The sequence below is a fragment of the Oryctolagus cuniculus genome, chromosome 1 (genome assembly GCF_051225735.1).
Source record: "Oryctolagus cuniculus isolate XC-2025 breed Fujian yellow rabbit chromosome 1, ASM5122573v1, whole genome shotgun sequence".
NCBI classification, from domain to species: Eukaryota; Metazoa; Chordata; class Mammalia; order Lagomorpha; family Leporidae; genus Oryctolagus; species Oryctolagus cuniculus.
Genome location: NC_142867.1, coordinates 227,391,359 through 227,409,740, shown reverse-complemented (window position 1 = coordinate 227,409,740; position 18,382 = coordinate 227,391,359). Strand labels below are relative to the sequence as shown.

Below are 18,382 nucleotides of genomic sequence, written 5' to 3'. Positions count from 1 at the left end.
GCCATTTTGGGAGTGAACCAGCAGATGGAAGATCTCCCTCTCTAACTCTGCCTTTCAAATAAAATAAATAGATCTTTAAAAATCTCTCTCTGTAACTTTGCATTTCAAATAAATGAGCCTTTTGTTTTTAATAAGGATTTATTTATCTGTTTGAAAGGTAGAGTTACAGAGAGAGAGCGGAGGAGACAGATCTTCCACCTGCTCGTTCACTCCCCAAATGGTAGCAGCAGCCAGGGAGCTTTATCCGGATTTACCACATGGGTACAGGAGTCCTGGCAGTTGGGCCATCTTCCGGTGCATTAGCAGGGAGCTGGATTGGAATGAACCAGCACCCATATAGGATGCTGGCGTTGCAGGGACAGCTTAACCCACTGCTCTATAATTCTGATCCCTGATACTTACTTTTAAGGTGAGGCTCTATAACGTCTTTTCCAGGAAAACTATTCTGATTTCCTTAGAAAGTGATCCCTTCTACTGAGTTTTCTTAGTATACACCCGTATGTGTGGAAACTGGACCCCCTGTTTTGCAGTGGTTGTATCTGTCCTTTACGGTATACTTTAGCTCTCGAAGGGCAAGAAATGACTGCCTTTATTGTTGGCTCTGAATTTTCAGATCCGTGTTCTGCAGCCTACTGTTCTTACCATGTGTGTGCTTAGATCTATTTAGAGAGAGAGAGAGAGAGAGTTTATATGAACAGTTCCCTCCTCCATCCCAAATTCAGAGTTATTTCTTCTTTACCCTAAATATGAAAAACAGTAAGTCCCCAGGCATCATGGTAATCCCAATTTTCTATTGTCTTAGTTATGTAAAGTAGTATTCTTCGCTCATGAACACCACAGGTGGCAGGGGGATGAGGCTGCTCTGTTGGCCCTGGGCAGGCTGACCAGGGGACTGTACATTTACTGCTCTGCATTCCGCACACCTTTCTGGTGCCTCGCCGGCGGTGGAGCGAGGTGCCTCATCCCAGCCCCAAGTGTTTCAAAAGTAGAATTTTTGAGTTTCTTTTTAAACATAATTGTATTAATAAATTTAATATTCTAAAATCTTACTTGATTAAACCTCTAATTCCCTTTTTCTTTTAGGTAAGAACTCAGGGCCCCATCCTCACAGCAAGTGGCAAAAATCCTGTCATGGAGCTCAATGAAAAAAGAAGAGGTCTCAAGTACGAACTCATCTCAGAGACGGGTGGAAGCCACGACAAGCGCTTTGTGATGGAGGTGGGTGCCTGGACACAGCTTGCCTTCTGTTTCTTCTCAGAGACCTGAGATATCCTAAATTTACGTGTGAAAAAAGCTTTAGGCTGAGTCAATTCTTTGGTACTATTTGATTTTTGTTATTTTCTGGGGTGTGATATGCATTTAGATTAAAACTGCATTGACACACTTTCTGGGAAAATTGCAGTCTTCCTCTTAATTTTAGGTGGAAGTCGATGGACAGAAGTTCAGAGGTGCAGGTCCAAATAAGAAAGTGGCAAAAGCAAGTGCAGCTCTCGCTGCCCTGGAGAAACTCTTTTCTGGACCTAATGCAGCAAACAATAAGAAAAAGAAGATTATCCCTCAGGTATGAGTCAAGCATTAAACCTTTGAAATATTTTTTTTTCTTCTAAGATTTATTTTATTTATTTGAAAGGCAGATTTAGAGAGAGGAGAGAGGGAGAGAGGTCTTCTATCCATTGATTCATTCCCCAAATGGCTGCAACCGTTAGGGCTGGCCCAGACCAAAAACAGGAGCCAGGAGCTTCTTCTGAATCTCCCACATGGGTGCAGAGAGAGAGAGAGGTCTTCCATCTGCTGGTTTACTCCCCAAATGGCCGGAGCTGGACCAGGCCAAAGCCAGGAGCCAGGAGCTTCTTCCAGGTTTCTCTCGTGGGGGCAAGGGCCCAAGCACTTGGGTCATCCTCTGCTGAAATTTCTCAGGTATATTAGCAGGGAGCTGGGTCAGAAATGGGGCAGCCAGAACTCAAGCTGGTGCCCATATGGGATGCTGGTGTTGACGGCAGTGGCTTTACCTGCTTTGTCATCACTCCGGCCTCAACATAATCTGCTTTTAAGTGTTTTTATGTCTGTTCTCTCAGTTGCTCTGTCTACTCTAAAGTAAGGGAAACAGAATGTGGATATTTTTATCCTCATTTTACAGTTATTTGGGGATTGCCATGGTGAAAGGTTTTGTGACTTCACTGGAGTCTAGTGACATTTTAGAGCTAGAATGGTTTTCAAAAGTATTTGCTAAATGATTGATGAACACACACTCAAAGCCAGCACATACGGCCGAAGACACAACTCAAGGAAACTGCATGGCCCACCTGAGGGCACAGGTGTTTAGATCAGTAACTGGCATCTTATAAAGATAAGGTCCTCCTGCCTTAGTTTTTTTTTTTTTTTAATTTTTAAATGTTTTTATTTTTTTAAAGATTTATTTATTTGAAAGAGTTACACAGAGAGAGGAGAGGCGAGAGAGAGAAAGAGGTCTTCCATCCGATAGTTCACTCCCTAATTGGCCACAATGGCCAGAGCTGCACAGATCCTAAGCCAGACGCCGTTAGCTTCTTCCATCTTCTACTGCTTTCCCAGGCCATAGCAGAGAGCCAGATCGGAAGTGGAGCAGCTGGGTCTTCAACCGGAGCTTCAGGCCAAGGCGTTAACCCACTGCACCACAGCGCCGGCCTCCTTGTTATAAATTTTTTAAAAAAAAACTTCCCTCAGGTTCAAGTCTAATTCTAGGTAGCTTGTTGCTGGGATGTTTCCTGTCTCTGGGTAGATGAGTTCAAACCTGAGTATCGAATTTCTATAATTATTTTAGTCAGGCCTAAAATGACTATGGATGTAATTTGAATAATGAAATTTTATGTAGAAAATGAAGTATTTCTGGGAAAGTTTCGTGTAAAAACAAGTTATTTCCTTTCATGTGTGTGTCCAGCATTTTCTGCAGACTGACTGTGGTAAAGCACCATCCTCACTTTACAGATGGAAAGCTGAAGGTTCGAGTTTGCAGACAGCTCTTTATCTGACCTGCAGGTGTAGGGTTTCTCATGATGTTTGTGCATGAAAGATGTGAAGGGAAGATCGTTCTTGCTTCTCCTGGTAATGGGAATGTGCTGTGTTTCACAGGCGAAGGGTGTTGTGAATACCGCCGTGTCTGCCGCAGTCCAGGCTGTTCGGGGCAGAGGAAGAGGAGCTCTAACAAGGGGAGCTTTCGTTGGGGCCACTGCTGCTCCTGGCTACATAGCTCCAGGTATAGTACAGTCTGTAAGCTTGGCCCCCTTTTCTGGGCCAAAAACCAGCATCTCCTTCATTTTCCAAGGTTATATAGCATCTCTGGGAAAATAAAATAAGGTATGTGAACACAGAAATTCACAAGAGGAGACTACGGTGTCATAGGTTATCTTGTGGAATCTGAGGACTAGTGGTTCTGGAGGGAGGTAACAGAAACACTTAGTTGGGGGACTGTATCTTGGCAGTGAAGAATCTAAAAAGATGTATTACTGATTGAGGAGCTTGGATATCTGAACAGGGTGTATTTAGTGGGGAAACAGAAGACAGGTTGAGAATAACAGAAGAGAAAAACTGCTAATAGGAGGTTAATTAATCGAGGTAAAGTCTGACATCATTAGCATTTGCTGAACTCAGGGTATTAAGACCATCAAAGGCTAAAAAAGGACAAAAAGGTTTAAAAAAATCTTATTTATCCAGAGATTACTATGATCTAGATATTTTATATAAATGATTTTACTTAACTGCTTTTAATCATCACAAAAGTTTCATTCTAATTATGTTCCAGGTAAAGAATCAAGGTTTAGGGAGAAAAGGCAGCTAGCTTAGATAGAAGAAACTACTAAGTAGCAGAGCAAGGACTGGAATGTAAGTGCTTGCATGTCTGAAGTTTGTATTCTTTCCATTTCCCCACATGGCTGGAGGGTTTGGAGGAAGATGCCTTCTGTCCTCATCCTCATGTCGCTTCAGCACCAGATGTACAGCTGTCTCATCAAAGCCAAGTTCTTCCCAGTGGTCAAAGTGTAAAACTTTTGACTAGACAGGTGACCACTGATGTTGTGAAGACTGAGTTTTATGTAGTCATTATTTTTTTACATTAATATCCCTCAGAGTTTATGTAGGTTCTGTTTTTGTCTAAGGAAGAATTAGAATGGCCATTTGGGAAGTTTTATGAATGATGTGACTGTAGAATTACACTCCTAGAAGCAGATCCCAGACAGTACATCTCTCAGGGATGCCCTGTGCCTGCTTTGGCTCATTCCCATCATAAGGTTTGCTCTCACACAGCTCATGATCTATAGGGTGAGAAGTAATTACTCAGGTAGGCATAAACTGAGGTGAGTGCATGTGAGAGAAGGCCACAGTCTAGTCCGGGGACTCCCTGAAGAGATGACCCTTGAAATCAGCTTGGAGCAAGGGATGCAATTAACCCAGAAAAGAGTGGGATGGAAGACTTGCACAGAGAAAACAGCATGTGTAGACCCTGTGCTGGTGCTGGGGTACTTGGCTTACGAGGAGCAGCAGAAAGTAGCCAGATGGTCTGGAGTATGGAGAGTACTAGGTGGGGGGAGTGGCTGAGGAGTGACCTAAGTTAAAGTGAGATGGTCCATGGGGGCCAGTGTTGTGGGACACAGCAGGGTTAGGTGACCACTTACCATGCTGACATCCCATATCAGAGTGTGGTTTGAGTCTTGGCTGCTCTGCTTCTGATCCAGCTTTTTGCTGACGTGCTTGGGAAAGCAGAAGAAGAAGGTAGTCCAGTGCTTTGGCCCCTGCCACCCATGAGGGAGAGTAGTATGGAGTTCCTGGCTTCTGGCTTCAGCCTGACTAAGCCCCGGCCTTGTGGCCATTTGGGGAGTAAACCAGAAGGGTCTGTTTCTCTGTCTCTCCCTCTCTCTCACTCTGCCTTTCAAAATAAATAAATCTTTTTTTTTTTAAATAAAAGTGTGATGGTTTTGTTACAGTCCTAGAGGTTGTGGTTTGGATTTGGGTCTTAGGATCCTAAATGCAGTGGGAAGTCCTAAAGGGTTCTAAAGCAAAGTGACAAGATCACTTTATTTGGAAAGATTACTGTTTGCATAGTGTAGAGAACAGGTGCAGGGTCAGCAGTGTGATAGCAGGACCAGTTAGCTACTCTGGTTACCCTGGCCGAGGGCAGTGGAGGCTTCCCTAGGACATGGGAGGCAAAAAGTGAAGAGCTGAAAAGAATATTTAGGAAGCAGCACTGATGGGTTGAATATATAGGATGAAAAAGACTGATGATTCAAGGATGTCACCTAAGAGTTTGAGTTAGAGGAACTGAGTGGGATGACTGGCATTTAGTGAGAAAGGGCACACTGAGAGATGAGCCTTGGGGTGGTGGGAGGGAAGTGAAAGGTCATGAGCTTTGATAGTTTACAGTTTATGTATCCGAAATGGAGACACTCTTCTGTGCTTTCCACTGAAATCATTTTTTCGCCTCATTCAGTGCATTATTGAGAGGGCAAAATGGGAGCAGGTATTAGTAGCCTAGCCTGCATCCCACATCCGAATGCCTGGGTTCTATTCCTGGTTCCAGCTTGTGACTTAAGCTTCTCGCCAATGCAGCAAGGCATAGCTGAAGTGGTTGGGTTGCATTCCTGGCTCTTGGCTCTGAGCTTGACCTAACCCCAGCCCACTGCAGCATTTAGTGAGTGATCCAGCAAGGGTGAGAGCATTCTCCCTCTGCCCCTCAATGTAGATAAAAAGAGCAAAGCTCTCGTTACACAGTGATAGGTAAGTTACTGAGAAGAACCTTTCTTGTCGTTGACGATTGTTCCACTGGAAATTAATCTCTTATTCTGTTATTGCTGTGGTCTTGGGCCCTTGGCCTCCTGGTAGAGTGGCAGGCAGCTGTGGCTCCGTGAAGTGATCATGACAGGAATCGTCTGTGTCTGCCAGTTGCCAGGTTCTTTGCTCTGTAAGTTTCTCAGGTTACGGCATCGATCTCTCTGAAAGGCTTGTCTCCTGAAGCTTTTCATTAATTAATTAATTAGTTGAAAGGCATAGCTACAGAGAGAGAGAGGGAAAAGAGAAAGAGAAAATCTTCCATCTGCCAGGTCACTCTCCAAGTGGGTACAATAGCCAGGGCTTGGCCAAACCAAAGCCAGGAGACAGGAGCTTTCTCTGGTTCTCCAAAGTCAGTGCAGGGGCCCAAGGACTTGGACCATACTCTAGCCTTCGGGCACATTAGTAGGAAAGTGGAGCAGCTGGGACCAGAACCAGTGCCCTTATGGGATGCTGACGTTGCAGGCGGTGGCTTTACCTGCTGTGCCACAATGCTGGCCCCCTGAAACTTTTAAAATGGAAGTTGGGGCAGGCATTTGGCACAGTTGTTAAGATAAATGCATCTCATATCAGAATGCCTGGGTTCAGATCCTGCTCCACACCTGATCTGGTTTCCTGCTTACGCATACCCTAGAAGGGTGATGAGTTGGTGATGGCTCAAATAATTAGGTTTCTGTTGCCCAGGAGGGAAACTCAGATTTCCTAGCTCCAGCTGTTGGGAATATTTGAGGAATGAATCAGTAGATAGGAGATTTCTCTGTATCTGTCTCTCAAATAAAAGAAATACATAAATTTTTTTTAAAAAATGATAAAGGAATTCCTTTATTATTATTTTAGTATATTATATTATATTATATTATATTATTATATTATTTTATATTATATATATTTATATATATAATATATATATAATATATATATAATATATATTATATATATAATATATATTATATTATTATATTATATTATATTATTATTATTATTATTATGGCCTGGAGAAGGTTCAATTGAAGTCAGTTTGGATTATGAATATTTCATTTTCAGAGTAGATTTTGTACAGCCATGATTGTTGTAGGTTTTTATATATTTTATTTAATTGAATTTCCTTTGTGAATTTAGTTACTGCATAGGGCATTGAGACTCAGAGAGGTAAAATAGTAGGTGGTTTTTCTTTTTTTTTTTAATTTTAAGATTTATTTTATTTGAAAGGCAGAGTGACAGAGAGGAATGGAGAGAAAGAACTCTTCCATCTAGTAGTTCACTTACCAAATGACTGTAAGGCAGGAGTCAGGAACTCCTTCCACATGGCTGGCAGGGCCCCAAGCACTTGGGCCATCTTCCACTGCTTTCCCAGGTGCATTAGCAAGGAGCTGGATGGAACAGCTGGGATTCATACCACTGCTCTGATGTGGGAAGAGGGCATCGCAAGCAGCCTTTTAACCCTCTGCATCATAATGTCAGCCCCAGCAGGTTCCTTTCAGACACTGAGTTAGTAAAAGGTGAAGTCAAGATTAAAATCCCAATGGCCTGGTCAGTGACAAGCTTAGTAGTTGTAGTTTCACCTCTCTTTTTTGAAATATATATTGCTTATTTGAAAAGCAGAGTGACAGACACACAGAAAGATCTTTCAGCTGCTGGTTTACTCTCCAGATTGCTGCAATGGTCACAGCTGAGCAAGGCTGAAGCCAGGGCCTAGAACGCCAATGAGGTCTCCCGAGAGGGTGGCAGGGGCCCAAGAATTTGGGCCATCCTCCACTGCTTTCCCAGGTACATTAGCAGAGAGCTGGTTTGGAAGCAGTGCAGCTGGGACTTAAAGTGCTGCCCTGTTATGAGATGTCACGTCACAGGTGGTAGCTTATCCTGCTGTGCCACAGCGCTGGCCTGGTTTCATCTCTCCTTAAGAAGGTTTTGGTAAAATCCTTGGAATTCTAGTGATACTCAAAGGGCTACTTTGTCCTTTGGCTTCTGCTATCACCTCCTGTTCCTACTGCTTAATTCAGCTGCTTTCTGTCCTCTTAAAATGTATAATTTAGTGAGTAGTAAGACTGAGTTGTACTACTTACAGTTCTATATGACTTAAGTATTGAAAAAAAGTAAAAAATTTTCAACCCCTGGAATTGTTTGGTCTCTAAAAACACTTCATCAGCATACATTTGAGTGCTTTGTCTCAGGCAGGAGATTAATAACCTGGGCATTCACAAATGACTAAGACCTAGCCTCTTCCCCAGGGAATACCTGGAATCAGATGAAGGAGAAGCTGATTTGTCAGGAAACACAGTGCAATGTGATGTAAGCTATAACAAGGGTGGGCAAAGAAGTGACCAGCAGACTTGGGAGACAATGGAGGAGGTGATATTTGGTCTTGATCTCGAGGATGAGTTGCAGTTGGTCATATAGAGGGAAAAAGTTTAAACAGCAGAATTGTTTTTAGAAAAAGGAGTTACTGGGGCCGGTGCTGTTGTATAGCTGGTTAAGCTGCCATCTGCAGGGACAGCATCCTGTATGGGCATTGGTTTGAGTCCAGGCTGCTCCACTTCTGATCCAGTTCCTTGATAATGCACCTGGGAAAGTAACAGCCCAATATCTTGGGCCTCTGCACCCTCCTGGGAGACCTGGATGAAGGTCATGGCTCCTGGCTTCGTCCTGGCCTAGCCCTGGCTGTTGCAGCCATTTGGGAAGCAAACCAGCAGATGGAAGATCGCTCTTTCTCTGCTTCTCTCTGTGTAGCTCTGCCTTTTGTGTAAATAAATACATCTCTAAAAAAATCATAATGCAACTTCCTGTCCCTTCGTATCATTTGCCCTCATTTTAAAAAAAGGGTTGTAATATGAAAAATCTTTATTTGTTTTGATGTCAAAGAGCCATGTAGATTTTATATTTTATTTATTTTCTTTTCTTTTACTTTATTTATTTGAAAACAGAATAACAGAGGGAGCGGGGGGGGGAGATCTTTCATTTGCTGTCTGACTCCTCAAATGTCCACAATAGTCAGGGCTGGGCCCAACCAAGGCAAGGAGCCAGGAATTCCATCCAGATCTCTTAGCTGGATGACAAGGACCCAAGTACTCATCCCTCGTCTGCTGCCTCCCATGTGCATTAATAGGAAGCTGGATCAGAATTGATTCTAGGCAGCTCGATGTGGGATGCCGGCATCTCCAGTGGCAGCTTTGCCGACTGCATCATAATGCCTACCTCTCTTTTTCTCTTTTATATTATTATTTTAAGAAATTTTAGGTCAGCGCAGCCGCTCAGTAGGCTAATCCTCCACCTGCAGTGCCAGCACCCCGGGTTCTAGTCCTGATCGCTCCTCTTCCTGTCCAGCTCTCTGCTATGGCCTGGGAGTGCAGTGGAGGATGGCCCAAGTGCTTGGGCCCTGCACCCGCATGGGAGACCAGGAGAAGCACCTGGGTCCGGGCTTTGGATCAATGCGGTGTGCCGGCCGTAGCGGCCATTGGAAGGTGAACCAACGGAAGAAGGAAGACCTTCCTCTCTGTCTCTCTCTCTCGCTGTCCACTCTGCCTGTCAAAAAATTTTAAAAAAAGAAATTTTATTTATTTTTTGTCTTATGTGAATGGCTGAGAGAGAAAGAGACAAAGTGAGATGTTCCATCTACTACTTCGCTCCCCAAATACCTTTAACAGCCCAGAAGCCTGGGATGCATCCAGTTCCGGTTTACATGTGGGTAGCAAGACCCAGGTTACTTGGGTCAACACGTGCTGCCTACCCAGGTGTTCATTAGCAAGAAGTTGGAGCACGGAGCTGTGACTGGAATTCAGGCATTCCAGTACGGGATGTGGGTATCTCAACGGCTGCACCAAAGCCTGCCTCCTCCTCTTGCTTTGTATTATTTTATTTGTAAAGATTTATTTAATTATTTGAAAGGCCGAGTTACAGAGAGATCTTCTGTTGATTCACTTTTCAAATGGCGGCAATGGCAAGGACTGGGCCAGGCCGCTGCCAAAAGCCAGACTTTTTCTGGGTCTCCCACATAGGTGGCAGGTGCCCAAGCACTTGGGCTATGTTTTGCTGTTTTCTCAGGCAATTAGCAGGGAGCTGGATTGGAAGTGGAGCTGATGGGACACAAACTGGTGCCAGCATTGCAGGCAGCAGCTTACCTAAGCAGGGTGCCACAGTGCCGGCCCCTTTTGCCTTTTGTTTTAGTAAGCAAATTCTTCTAAATTTACCCAATTGATTCTGTATTTTCATGTGTTAAAGTTGTTTTCCTGAAAGATTAAAGATTGCAGCTTTTATGAACATAGTATTTCTGATTCCTGCAACAACACTAAAAAGTAGCTTAGGAGGTTTCCCACTTTGTAATTAAGAAATGGCAACTCAGAAATTATTACTCTGAGGAAAGACAAGACATTAGTGCCAGAATTTACTAGCTCAAAATTGTCTCTTTTTGTTGTGAGCCTTTTTCATTGGCAGCAGATGCTAATGTTAAGTTCAGCATTTACTAGGAAGATCCTATGCTGGGGCTAAGAATTCAGATATCATCAAATTAAGGATCTCGCCCCTAGGCTCACAACCTGACCTGTGTGACCTCTTCAAGGCATTTGAAGTCTTGTCTTATGTGTTCTGTCCTTGCTTTCTAAAATAGAGATGTAGAAAGTACTGCTTTCCAACTTCCAGAAATTATGAGTGGTTCTTAGGTGTTCTTTTTTTTTTTTTGGTCAACAAATTCTATCTAGTGAGTGGTTACTATGTGCTGTATGTTCTGCTAGGTTCATATGGTATAAAGATGAATAAATTTGGTCTCTGCTACTCTAATGGGGACCACAGACAAAGAATAAGTACAGCGTGGAAGTGAAGTGAATGAGACACATAGGATATCCTGGTAGATCAAGAAGAATCTTGAAAGCCATGCTGAGAATCTAAGCAGGCACGAGAGAGCGTGGCTAGGTGGGACTGACCTAGGCATGGTTCTCATTCATCCAGCATCTGGAAGAAGATCCTCAGGGCCCAGGCTAGGTGCTGCTGGAGAACTGGGCCAATGCCAAATGCCCTTGGTCCTGGACTGACCTGCTGTCTTCTTCTTTGCATTAGGCTATGGAACGCCATATGGTTACAGCACAGCTGCCCCTGCCTATGGTATGTACACTATCTTACTGATTTCTCCTCTTAGCAACTCTTTCACAGCATTCCAAAGCACAGTTTGTACTTAGGGTTTCTGTAAATAAATTGAAGGATCTCAGACCTAATCATTGTAGTGACCCAACTTAAATTCCCTTTGAAAATGCCACAACCTTGTGGTTCTTGGTTTGGTTGGAGTTGCTCTTCTCTCTGCTTTGCCTGATTGAAGGACTGCTTGTTCTAATTGCCTGTTTCTGACCATACTGAGATTAAATATTTTAAGTAGTTCTTTTTACAGCCAACTTACACTCCATTCAAAGGCTACTGAAGGGCCATACTCAGTTTCTGGCATGGCTGCCTTCCAGACAGAGAGCTGCAGTTAAGTTTCGAGTTTGCAATTGTATGAACTGTGAATGATTGGGATCAAGAATAGGGAGTGGAGTGCTCACTTCAAATTTGAAGCTGTCACCCCTTTCCATAAATTTTGCTTGGGGGTGAAGTAAATGGGTGTTTTTGGTTCTAGAGAGGAGGGTTTAGGGGATTCATCAGCAGTTACTCAAGCGTTTACTGCAGAAAGTCAGTAGTACATGCTAGAAAATTGTAGATGTGTCTCTTCTCTCCCTAAAAATGAAAAATAAAAGCAAATGCATAAATGAAGCCTAGTGGCCCTTTGGATAACTTTTGAATGAGGTTTATGTGGCAATGGAGGCAGTAGGTTTGGAGTCAGTGATATGCTCTGAGACATTTTTCCTAACTTAGGTGCTACGTGTTGTAGAATCAGCCATCTCTAGTGGTTGTCATTGGGGGAAGAGGAGAGTGAGAGTGCGTGTGCATGTGTGGGAGAGCTTGTTTGTCAGTCCGCCCCTGGCTGGGCGTGCACACACAGGAGGCAGAGGCGCTCCATGTGTCAGTACTCGTGGCATGAGTCCCCACACGAGCCTCAGACCTTCACATTCTGCCTTTTCTCTTCATGCACCTGCTTTCCCATCCTCGTTTGGGTGTTAAGGCACTGATAAACTGAAGCTTCATCTGATTTTATAACTGTAGCAATAAGCAATGATTTGACCAAGTGTGAACATTAGTACGATAGGCAGTTTAAATCCTGGAAAGATGTGGAGACATTGCAGGGTGGCCCATGTGCAGTAGTTTTTCTTTTAAGTCAAAGTGCAGAGCCCAGAGTTATATCCTTTACCTGTACGCCTCCACTGGCACACTCAGGTCGGTCAGAGCTGGAGCAATGTGCGGTTCTTGGGAATTGGGTCCAATCCAAGAATATGCTTTCACCTAGATTTCTTTCTGTACTCAAACTCGCTAGCTCCTTTTGGTTTGGCCATTTGCTTTTACCATTTGGCTAGCTTGTGGGTAGCATGACCACCTCATCCTTGCTGTGAAGCAGGTAAAGGCAACCTACCCACATACAGTACATTTCCACTCACTGTGCTGTGTCTGTGTGAGTGCCCAAGCAGCTGCCGCCCAGGGCAGGTTGTTAAGTCTGTGTCTTTCCTGTAGACACAGAGTAAGCTCCAGATTCTTCAGTTAAGGTTTGCTAGAGCTTGATTTCCCCTTTACAGCAGCTTTCTATCTAGACCTTTCAGTTACATTCATGTTTTCGCTCAGTCTTTTTACTTTTCTCTCGTCCCTCCCTTCCCTCCCGTAACATCCTGCTCTCACCCTGCGGCCTTTGAGCCTCCATGGGAGAAGGCTCCTCTCTTCCCTGTGCCATATAACTGACTTCCAAAGCTGGTGACATTGGATGCCCCCATTTTTCACATAAAAGATTTGGTTTTTAAATGTTACTGTGATGCAAACCTACTAAAACGATGCTTTATTTTGGCTGTAAGGTAAATATGTCTTTTGGCCTTTGTAAAGCTGTTGCATGTGGGGTATTTCCCTCTGATCATCTGGTGCTCTTGAATACCTGCTGTTGCTGCTTTGTGATTTCTCCCTAGGGTCAATATTAGAATAGAAGTAGGAGCAGATTTCAAATCATGCTTGAGTATGCAGAAGTTTGTAGGCCACAAGAACTATTAATTACAAAATTCAGAACGTACTCTTTCCAGATTTGCCATGCCAATATTGGTCATGGCTCCAGTTGGAGCTGAGGGGAGCTGAGGCCTGCACAGAAAGCTGTGCTCTGAATCCTGACAATCCCTTGTTTTCCCATAATATGTGATGTGCCAAATTGAGAGCCATTATAGATTTCTAGATTCACTGTAGAGTATTAATAGCATTCCTTTTGATCTTTAGAATTCATGGCAGCTCAAATATTTTCTGAATATCACTCTTCCTATGATGTAGCCATCTTCATTTTGAGTGGAAAGTATCAGAATACTGAGAGCACTTTGAAAATAAGAGATCTGAGATTTGGGGGCCTCTTCCAAAATGGTACATGTTGACTGACTAATCTGGAAAAGGTTAATGGTAATTACTGTTCAATAATTTTTTTAACCTGAAATTTTTATTGGCATATTAAACTTATTTGGAGTCCTCTCCGTTTCTTTTCTCTGTAGGTTTACCCAAGAGAATGGTTCTGTTACCCGTTATGAAATTCCCAACATATCCTGTGCCCCACTACTCATTCTTTTAGCCAATGACAGAAGTTAATTCCTATTGAACAATACCATACAATACAGAATGTTAGAGGAAAAGCCTTTTTATCCTGCTTTCTTTGAACACATACTTGATCAAAATTATTTGTAAAAAACATCTTTCCTACTTTTTGATTTTAACAAATGCAAATTTAGTTGTCTAAAACTTGAAAACAAACAAAAAAGAAACCAGTTCTGTGAAACGGTACCTCATTTCTGGAAAATAATTTATACCAGCCCTTCTGTTCTAGGGAAATAAAAGTCTAGCAGTTCAAAGTTTTAAGTTTTAAGAGAAGTATCAGATTATGTAAGATTAAATTTGTGAAGGATGTATAGAGTCTTAGACACTGATCACAAATAAACTGCTTTGTTGTAACGCATAGTACTGCCTGGTTCCTGACGCAGTCACCGATTCTCAGCTGGTTGACATGGACTGGCCCCAGGGCACTTTAATTCGGGCTGTAGTTATTTTTTTTATTACAATAGAGAATTTTCATTTAAACTTTAACTTTGTAAATATTGAAGTGTGTAATTAAAGCCAATAAAATATGGGTTTGAATATTGTTTTAGCTTATTATTTTTGATATGTTTTGGTATCAAATTACAAAGAATTGCAAACTAATACTATCTTAGCCCTAGAAACCCATTCATTTGTAAGCAAACCGCTAAAACAAAGCAAAGGCGATTGTTAGTTGGAGCCAGTCTCTACTTTGTAAGCCCTTTGCACAGTCCCTGTTGTAAAGGGCAATCCCCGTGATAAAAGTTACTTATGTTTCCTGAGCGTTGCTTATAAAATGATGGCACTACCCAGAGATGGAGAAGGAGCGATGTGATTATTTTAGATTCCTAATTTCCAAGTTTTAAAAAATAAATTAAACAATCAAGCACCCTCTCTTGTTCTTGTGGCCTTCTTCACTCTGTAAGACACTGTGTTCCCTCCCTGGTTCTTTTCATGCAGATAGAAGATTAGCGATTTCTCTGGGATTGCTGGAAAGGTCTCCTTTCCTCTTCAATTACATCAGAATCTAAAGCAGCAACAGGGTCCCCATAAAAACTTGCTCTTCGATTGTCCCAGTTCTTGTTGAGTGCTGCTGTGAAAAGTGACAGGTTTCAGCCATGGGTCAGCATTTATTTTTTGAGACACCTGATTCCGCTGGTGGAAACTGACGAGTCAGTAACATTGTGCTGTTCTGTAAAGGTGCAGACCTAAGTCCTCCACCTGCATTCTCACCTTGTTTGGAAAGCTGATGATGTTACTAGAAGGTAATGGTTTCATTAAGGTAGTCACCCCCATGAAGGCAACAGTGTGGTCCCCTGTCCATATTTGCAAGTGGCTGTGTCTTAAACATGTCTGTTCTTAGTGGAAAGCAGCTTTGCTTCTCCCTGTTAAGTTCTGCTTCTCAGAACTGAACAGTGCCCATCGGTGAGAAAGAGCTTCATAAAATACGGCAAATTTACACACCAGAGTATTTCGGGACCACTAACTGAGGGTGAAATGGGCAATGTAAGACAAGGATTCTTGTCACTTCTCAGTTGCATGTTACACCAGTATTCATTTCTTCTCCTTGACCTTTTGTCTTTATTAGTGGTGGGTGATACTTTAATAAAACCTCATCACTTGCTGGAAATAGCTGTAACTGAATCGTTCTCATCCTGTGCATAAGTGGTAGACGTGACCCAGAGGGCCCGTTTCTGCTGCGAGTGTTCATGTGCGTTGATTTGTTTCGCTGACCTATGGATGAAACAGCCATCACTGAGAAGAAAAAGCATGGCTGGTAGTGTCCGGTTTTCACTAAGTAAATATTTACCACAGTCCTCTTTGTTTCTGGAGCACTATTAATTGGCAGCTGCAGCTGCACTTTTATCTGAAATTGAATATCAAATTTGGGTTCCAAGTTGGAATCTCTGGAGATTGCTCTGTAGAAAATTCTTTTGAAGTGGCTAACTCTGCTTCATAACTCAACCCCTCCATGGTGGTGAAAAGGGAGCTGTGCTGTTTTCCAACATGATGGCAGTCATTTCAAATGGTTTCTACCAAGTCTTTTTTTTTTTCTTTTTAATTTTGTTGTTTGTTGGAAGTTACTAACCATGTTGTAAACCTGCCCAGTTGCTGCAAACTTTTACATTTCTCTGCTTTACTTAAAATAATCGAGCTGTCAGTCCTTTGTTAGAAGTGGTAACCATGCAAGTTCAACTGTTTGAATTCTGTAATGAATTAAGTGTCCCCCTCCTTGACCCTTCCCACCCCTCCATTTTGTAATGAAAATCCCACTTACAGCCGAGAGAGCAGAGGACTAGAAACGAAGCTGTTGGCTTCGCCGCGCTGTGTGACATTAACATGCAGTCTTGCTTCTCTGCTCTTCTCTCCACTGTAGGTGGCTTTTTCATTGAGAGCCCCTATCGCCAGCCTCTGAGCGTCGCACCATTTATTATTCACTTGGGCCCTCAAGATTTCTTCTCTGACTTCTAGAACCATCAGGTTGTCTGGCTTGAAATGGCAATTCCTGTGTCTCGGTCCCAGAGCAATGTGACACCTGGAGGCTTTCCAGCTTTCAGATACACTACTCTGACAACTGCTTTTTGAAAGCAATGACTGAGCATTTTAACGAAGAGCAATACTTGGTTCAAAGCCACGGTGTCTGTTTTAAAACCTCTTTGGAAACCTAGCAATATCTGTACTTAACCCTATTTATTTAACGTAGTTTTTGTCAGAGAGTTTACAGACCAATTAGAACTTAGAGTTAGTGTGTGAGCTGACCGTTTTTTAACCTTTTTTAGCTTATAAATTTAATAGTTAACATCCCTGACTGCATCAGTTAGCATCTTATAATTTCTCAGAAACATGGGCCCTCCTTGAAGCCATATCCTCGCTGTGGGGGCTGGCGCCTCAGCAGGGCTGTGGCCAGCAGCCTGTGTCTTCAGGCTGCAGGAACACCCCATCCCTTGTGCGAGGCAGGTGTCCAGCGTACTTCCTGCTGCGCAGATGGAGTGCATGGGACGGTGAAGCAAAGGCATTGGGTTTGCAGAGTTCCCGAAGTCGTGTGCAGTCTCTCTAAGTTGTTAACCTGGGGAACAGACCACTGACGGAGTTTGCTGCTGTCAGTCTTTTCTTCTTGTTTAAAAATTTGGGTGAATGTTTGAAAATCATGAATCAGTCACCTTTATTAATTGAAGAGCTGGGAATACCTCGTTAATGTATTTTTAAAACTGGTGTTGGACCCTCTGTGTATTTCAGGTTAATACTTTTAAGCAGTTTTCAGCACGTTTATCTCACTTTATTCTCGTTCTCCTCGGACCTTCGTAGCCATATCACTTGTGTAAAGTAGGCTGAGGCATAGTGACTGTAAGCTGTGACCTCAGTGTGCGAAGGTAAGCTCTTTTATTTTCTGATTAAAGAGAAAAATAATCAGCTAGCACAACATGCATATATGACAATCATATATGATGTGTTTGATCTCCTAGGTCTTATGTCATCACATTACCTTAAAAAATTTGATGGTGTAAATGTGAAATTGTTATTTTCAGTATTTGCTTTACTACCTTTGTAACTGCTTTTTAGTCCAGAGAGTGATTTCACTTTCCTCGAGTTAAATGTGTGTACATGTGTAGAAACTCAGGGTGCGATGTGTATGTAAGTTACACACATGCACCTGTTTGAATACGAACGAGAATTCAGTGGTAGACCAGTTCTCCTAAGATACATTGAATGCCAGGGCACTCTTGTCCAAAGCACTGGAGTTGCATACGTAACAAGATTGGTGACAGTGCTGGAAGGATCCATGTAAGTAGTGATTGTACAAGCTGAGGATCAAGTGCCAATTTCTCAAGGAGAGAAGCTTCTCTGAGAAATGAAAATCTCTGATCTGTGTTGTATGTCCCAATACAACGACAGCAAGAAGCCATAAAAAAAAAGCAATAGAAAATGAAAAAAAAAACCAAAATATTAAGGTAACTATGGAAAAACACGTGATTGACTGAGATGAGCTGATTCTCTGTAGGACACACTTCAGCAAGACTCAGAGTGCTGCATACTGAGTCTGCACAGACCAGATAGACTGAGCAGTCCCGCTGCCTCCCCTAGGCCGCAGCCAGGGCCTCTCCCTCTCAACTCCCTCTCACTCGGCGGTCAGCAGTTCCTGGGAGGGTAGGCCGACCATTTTAACAAGGATTGACTTCATTTCATGTGTCGCATAGATGCACCTTCTTATGTATCAGATGTTCTGTGCTGAGGTCTGTGAACACACACGGAGATTAAAGTGAATTTTCATGTTTTGTATCTGTTTCTAAGTAGCAGTTTCTTTTTCTTACTAACTTGAAGGTTGCTGGAACAACTTTTCCCCGTACAGAATCTGTATGTACCTTCGATGCGGCTCTGGCAGCTGTGAAAGGCTGTGTGCGTTGTGGCTGCCTGGCCTGAGTGCAGCCGGGCCTGGCGGAGGCCAGCTGCCTCCAGAGGCGCTGACCTTCGAAAGCATTTTCTGGCTGACCGTCCCCGTGTCGGTGGAATTGAGCCTCTTGTAAATATCCTACTTGTGGCAGAAGAACATTAACTTAATTGTTCCGTTTTAAGATGCTTAATAATGTAGGCCTTCTGTTGTCACTGAAATAATGGGTATTGCTTGGAAACTCACTCATTTAAAGTATTTCCCTGGCAGTTTTGAGAGCCTGAAACCTACCCTGGTTCGTGTTCATGGACCTCTGTCCAATCAGTAAGTGAGCCGAATTTAAAAACAAACAAACAAACAAACAAAAACCAACACTCCAGCCCTCCTTCGTAGTTCTGCAGTAAAGCAAAGGACAAGGTGGCTGTCTACGCCCTCAGCAGTGGCTGATCATTTCATGTCCCTGTTTGGATTTCAGCAATCGCTGGAGCAGGACGGTCTGGAATAGCTAGCTCGGGGAAAGGGAGACAGCAGAGACCCCAC

The 18,382-nt window shown here is 43.0% G+C and overlaps 1 protein-coding gene across 13 annotated transcripts in view; it reads left to right on the top strand.

Annotated features, from left to right (window-relative positions):
- STRBP (spermatid perinuclear RNA binding protein) overlaps positions 1-17,733 on the top strand; it is a 151,173-nt gene extending 133,440 nt beyond the window's left edge. For 6 of the 13 annotated variants that reach the window (XM_070056617.2, XM_089302323.1, XM_051855425.3 and 3 more), the window contains 5 exons: positions 1,084-1,218; positions 1,421-1,561; positions 3,109-3,232; positions 10,843-10,887; positions 15,833-17,733. In XM_070056617.2, the coding sequence (XP_069912718.1) occupies positions 1,084-1,218; positions 1,421-1,561; positions 3,109-3,232; positions 10,843-10,887; positions 15,833-15,927 (540 nt within the window). In that variant the 3' untranslated portion in view covers positions 15,928-17,733. Of the gene's footprint in view, positions 1-1,083; positions 1,219-1,420; positions 1,562-3,108; positions 3,233-10,842; positions 10,888-13,379 lie in introns of all 13 variants that reach the window. The other 7 variants (XM_070056629.1, XM_070056631.2, XM_089302348.1 and 4 more) reach the window with 5 other exon arrangements.
- Positions 17,734-18,382: the final 649 nt, after the last annotated feature.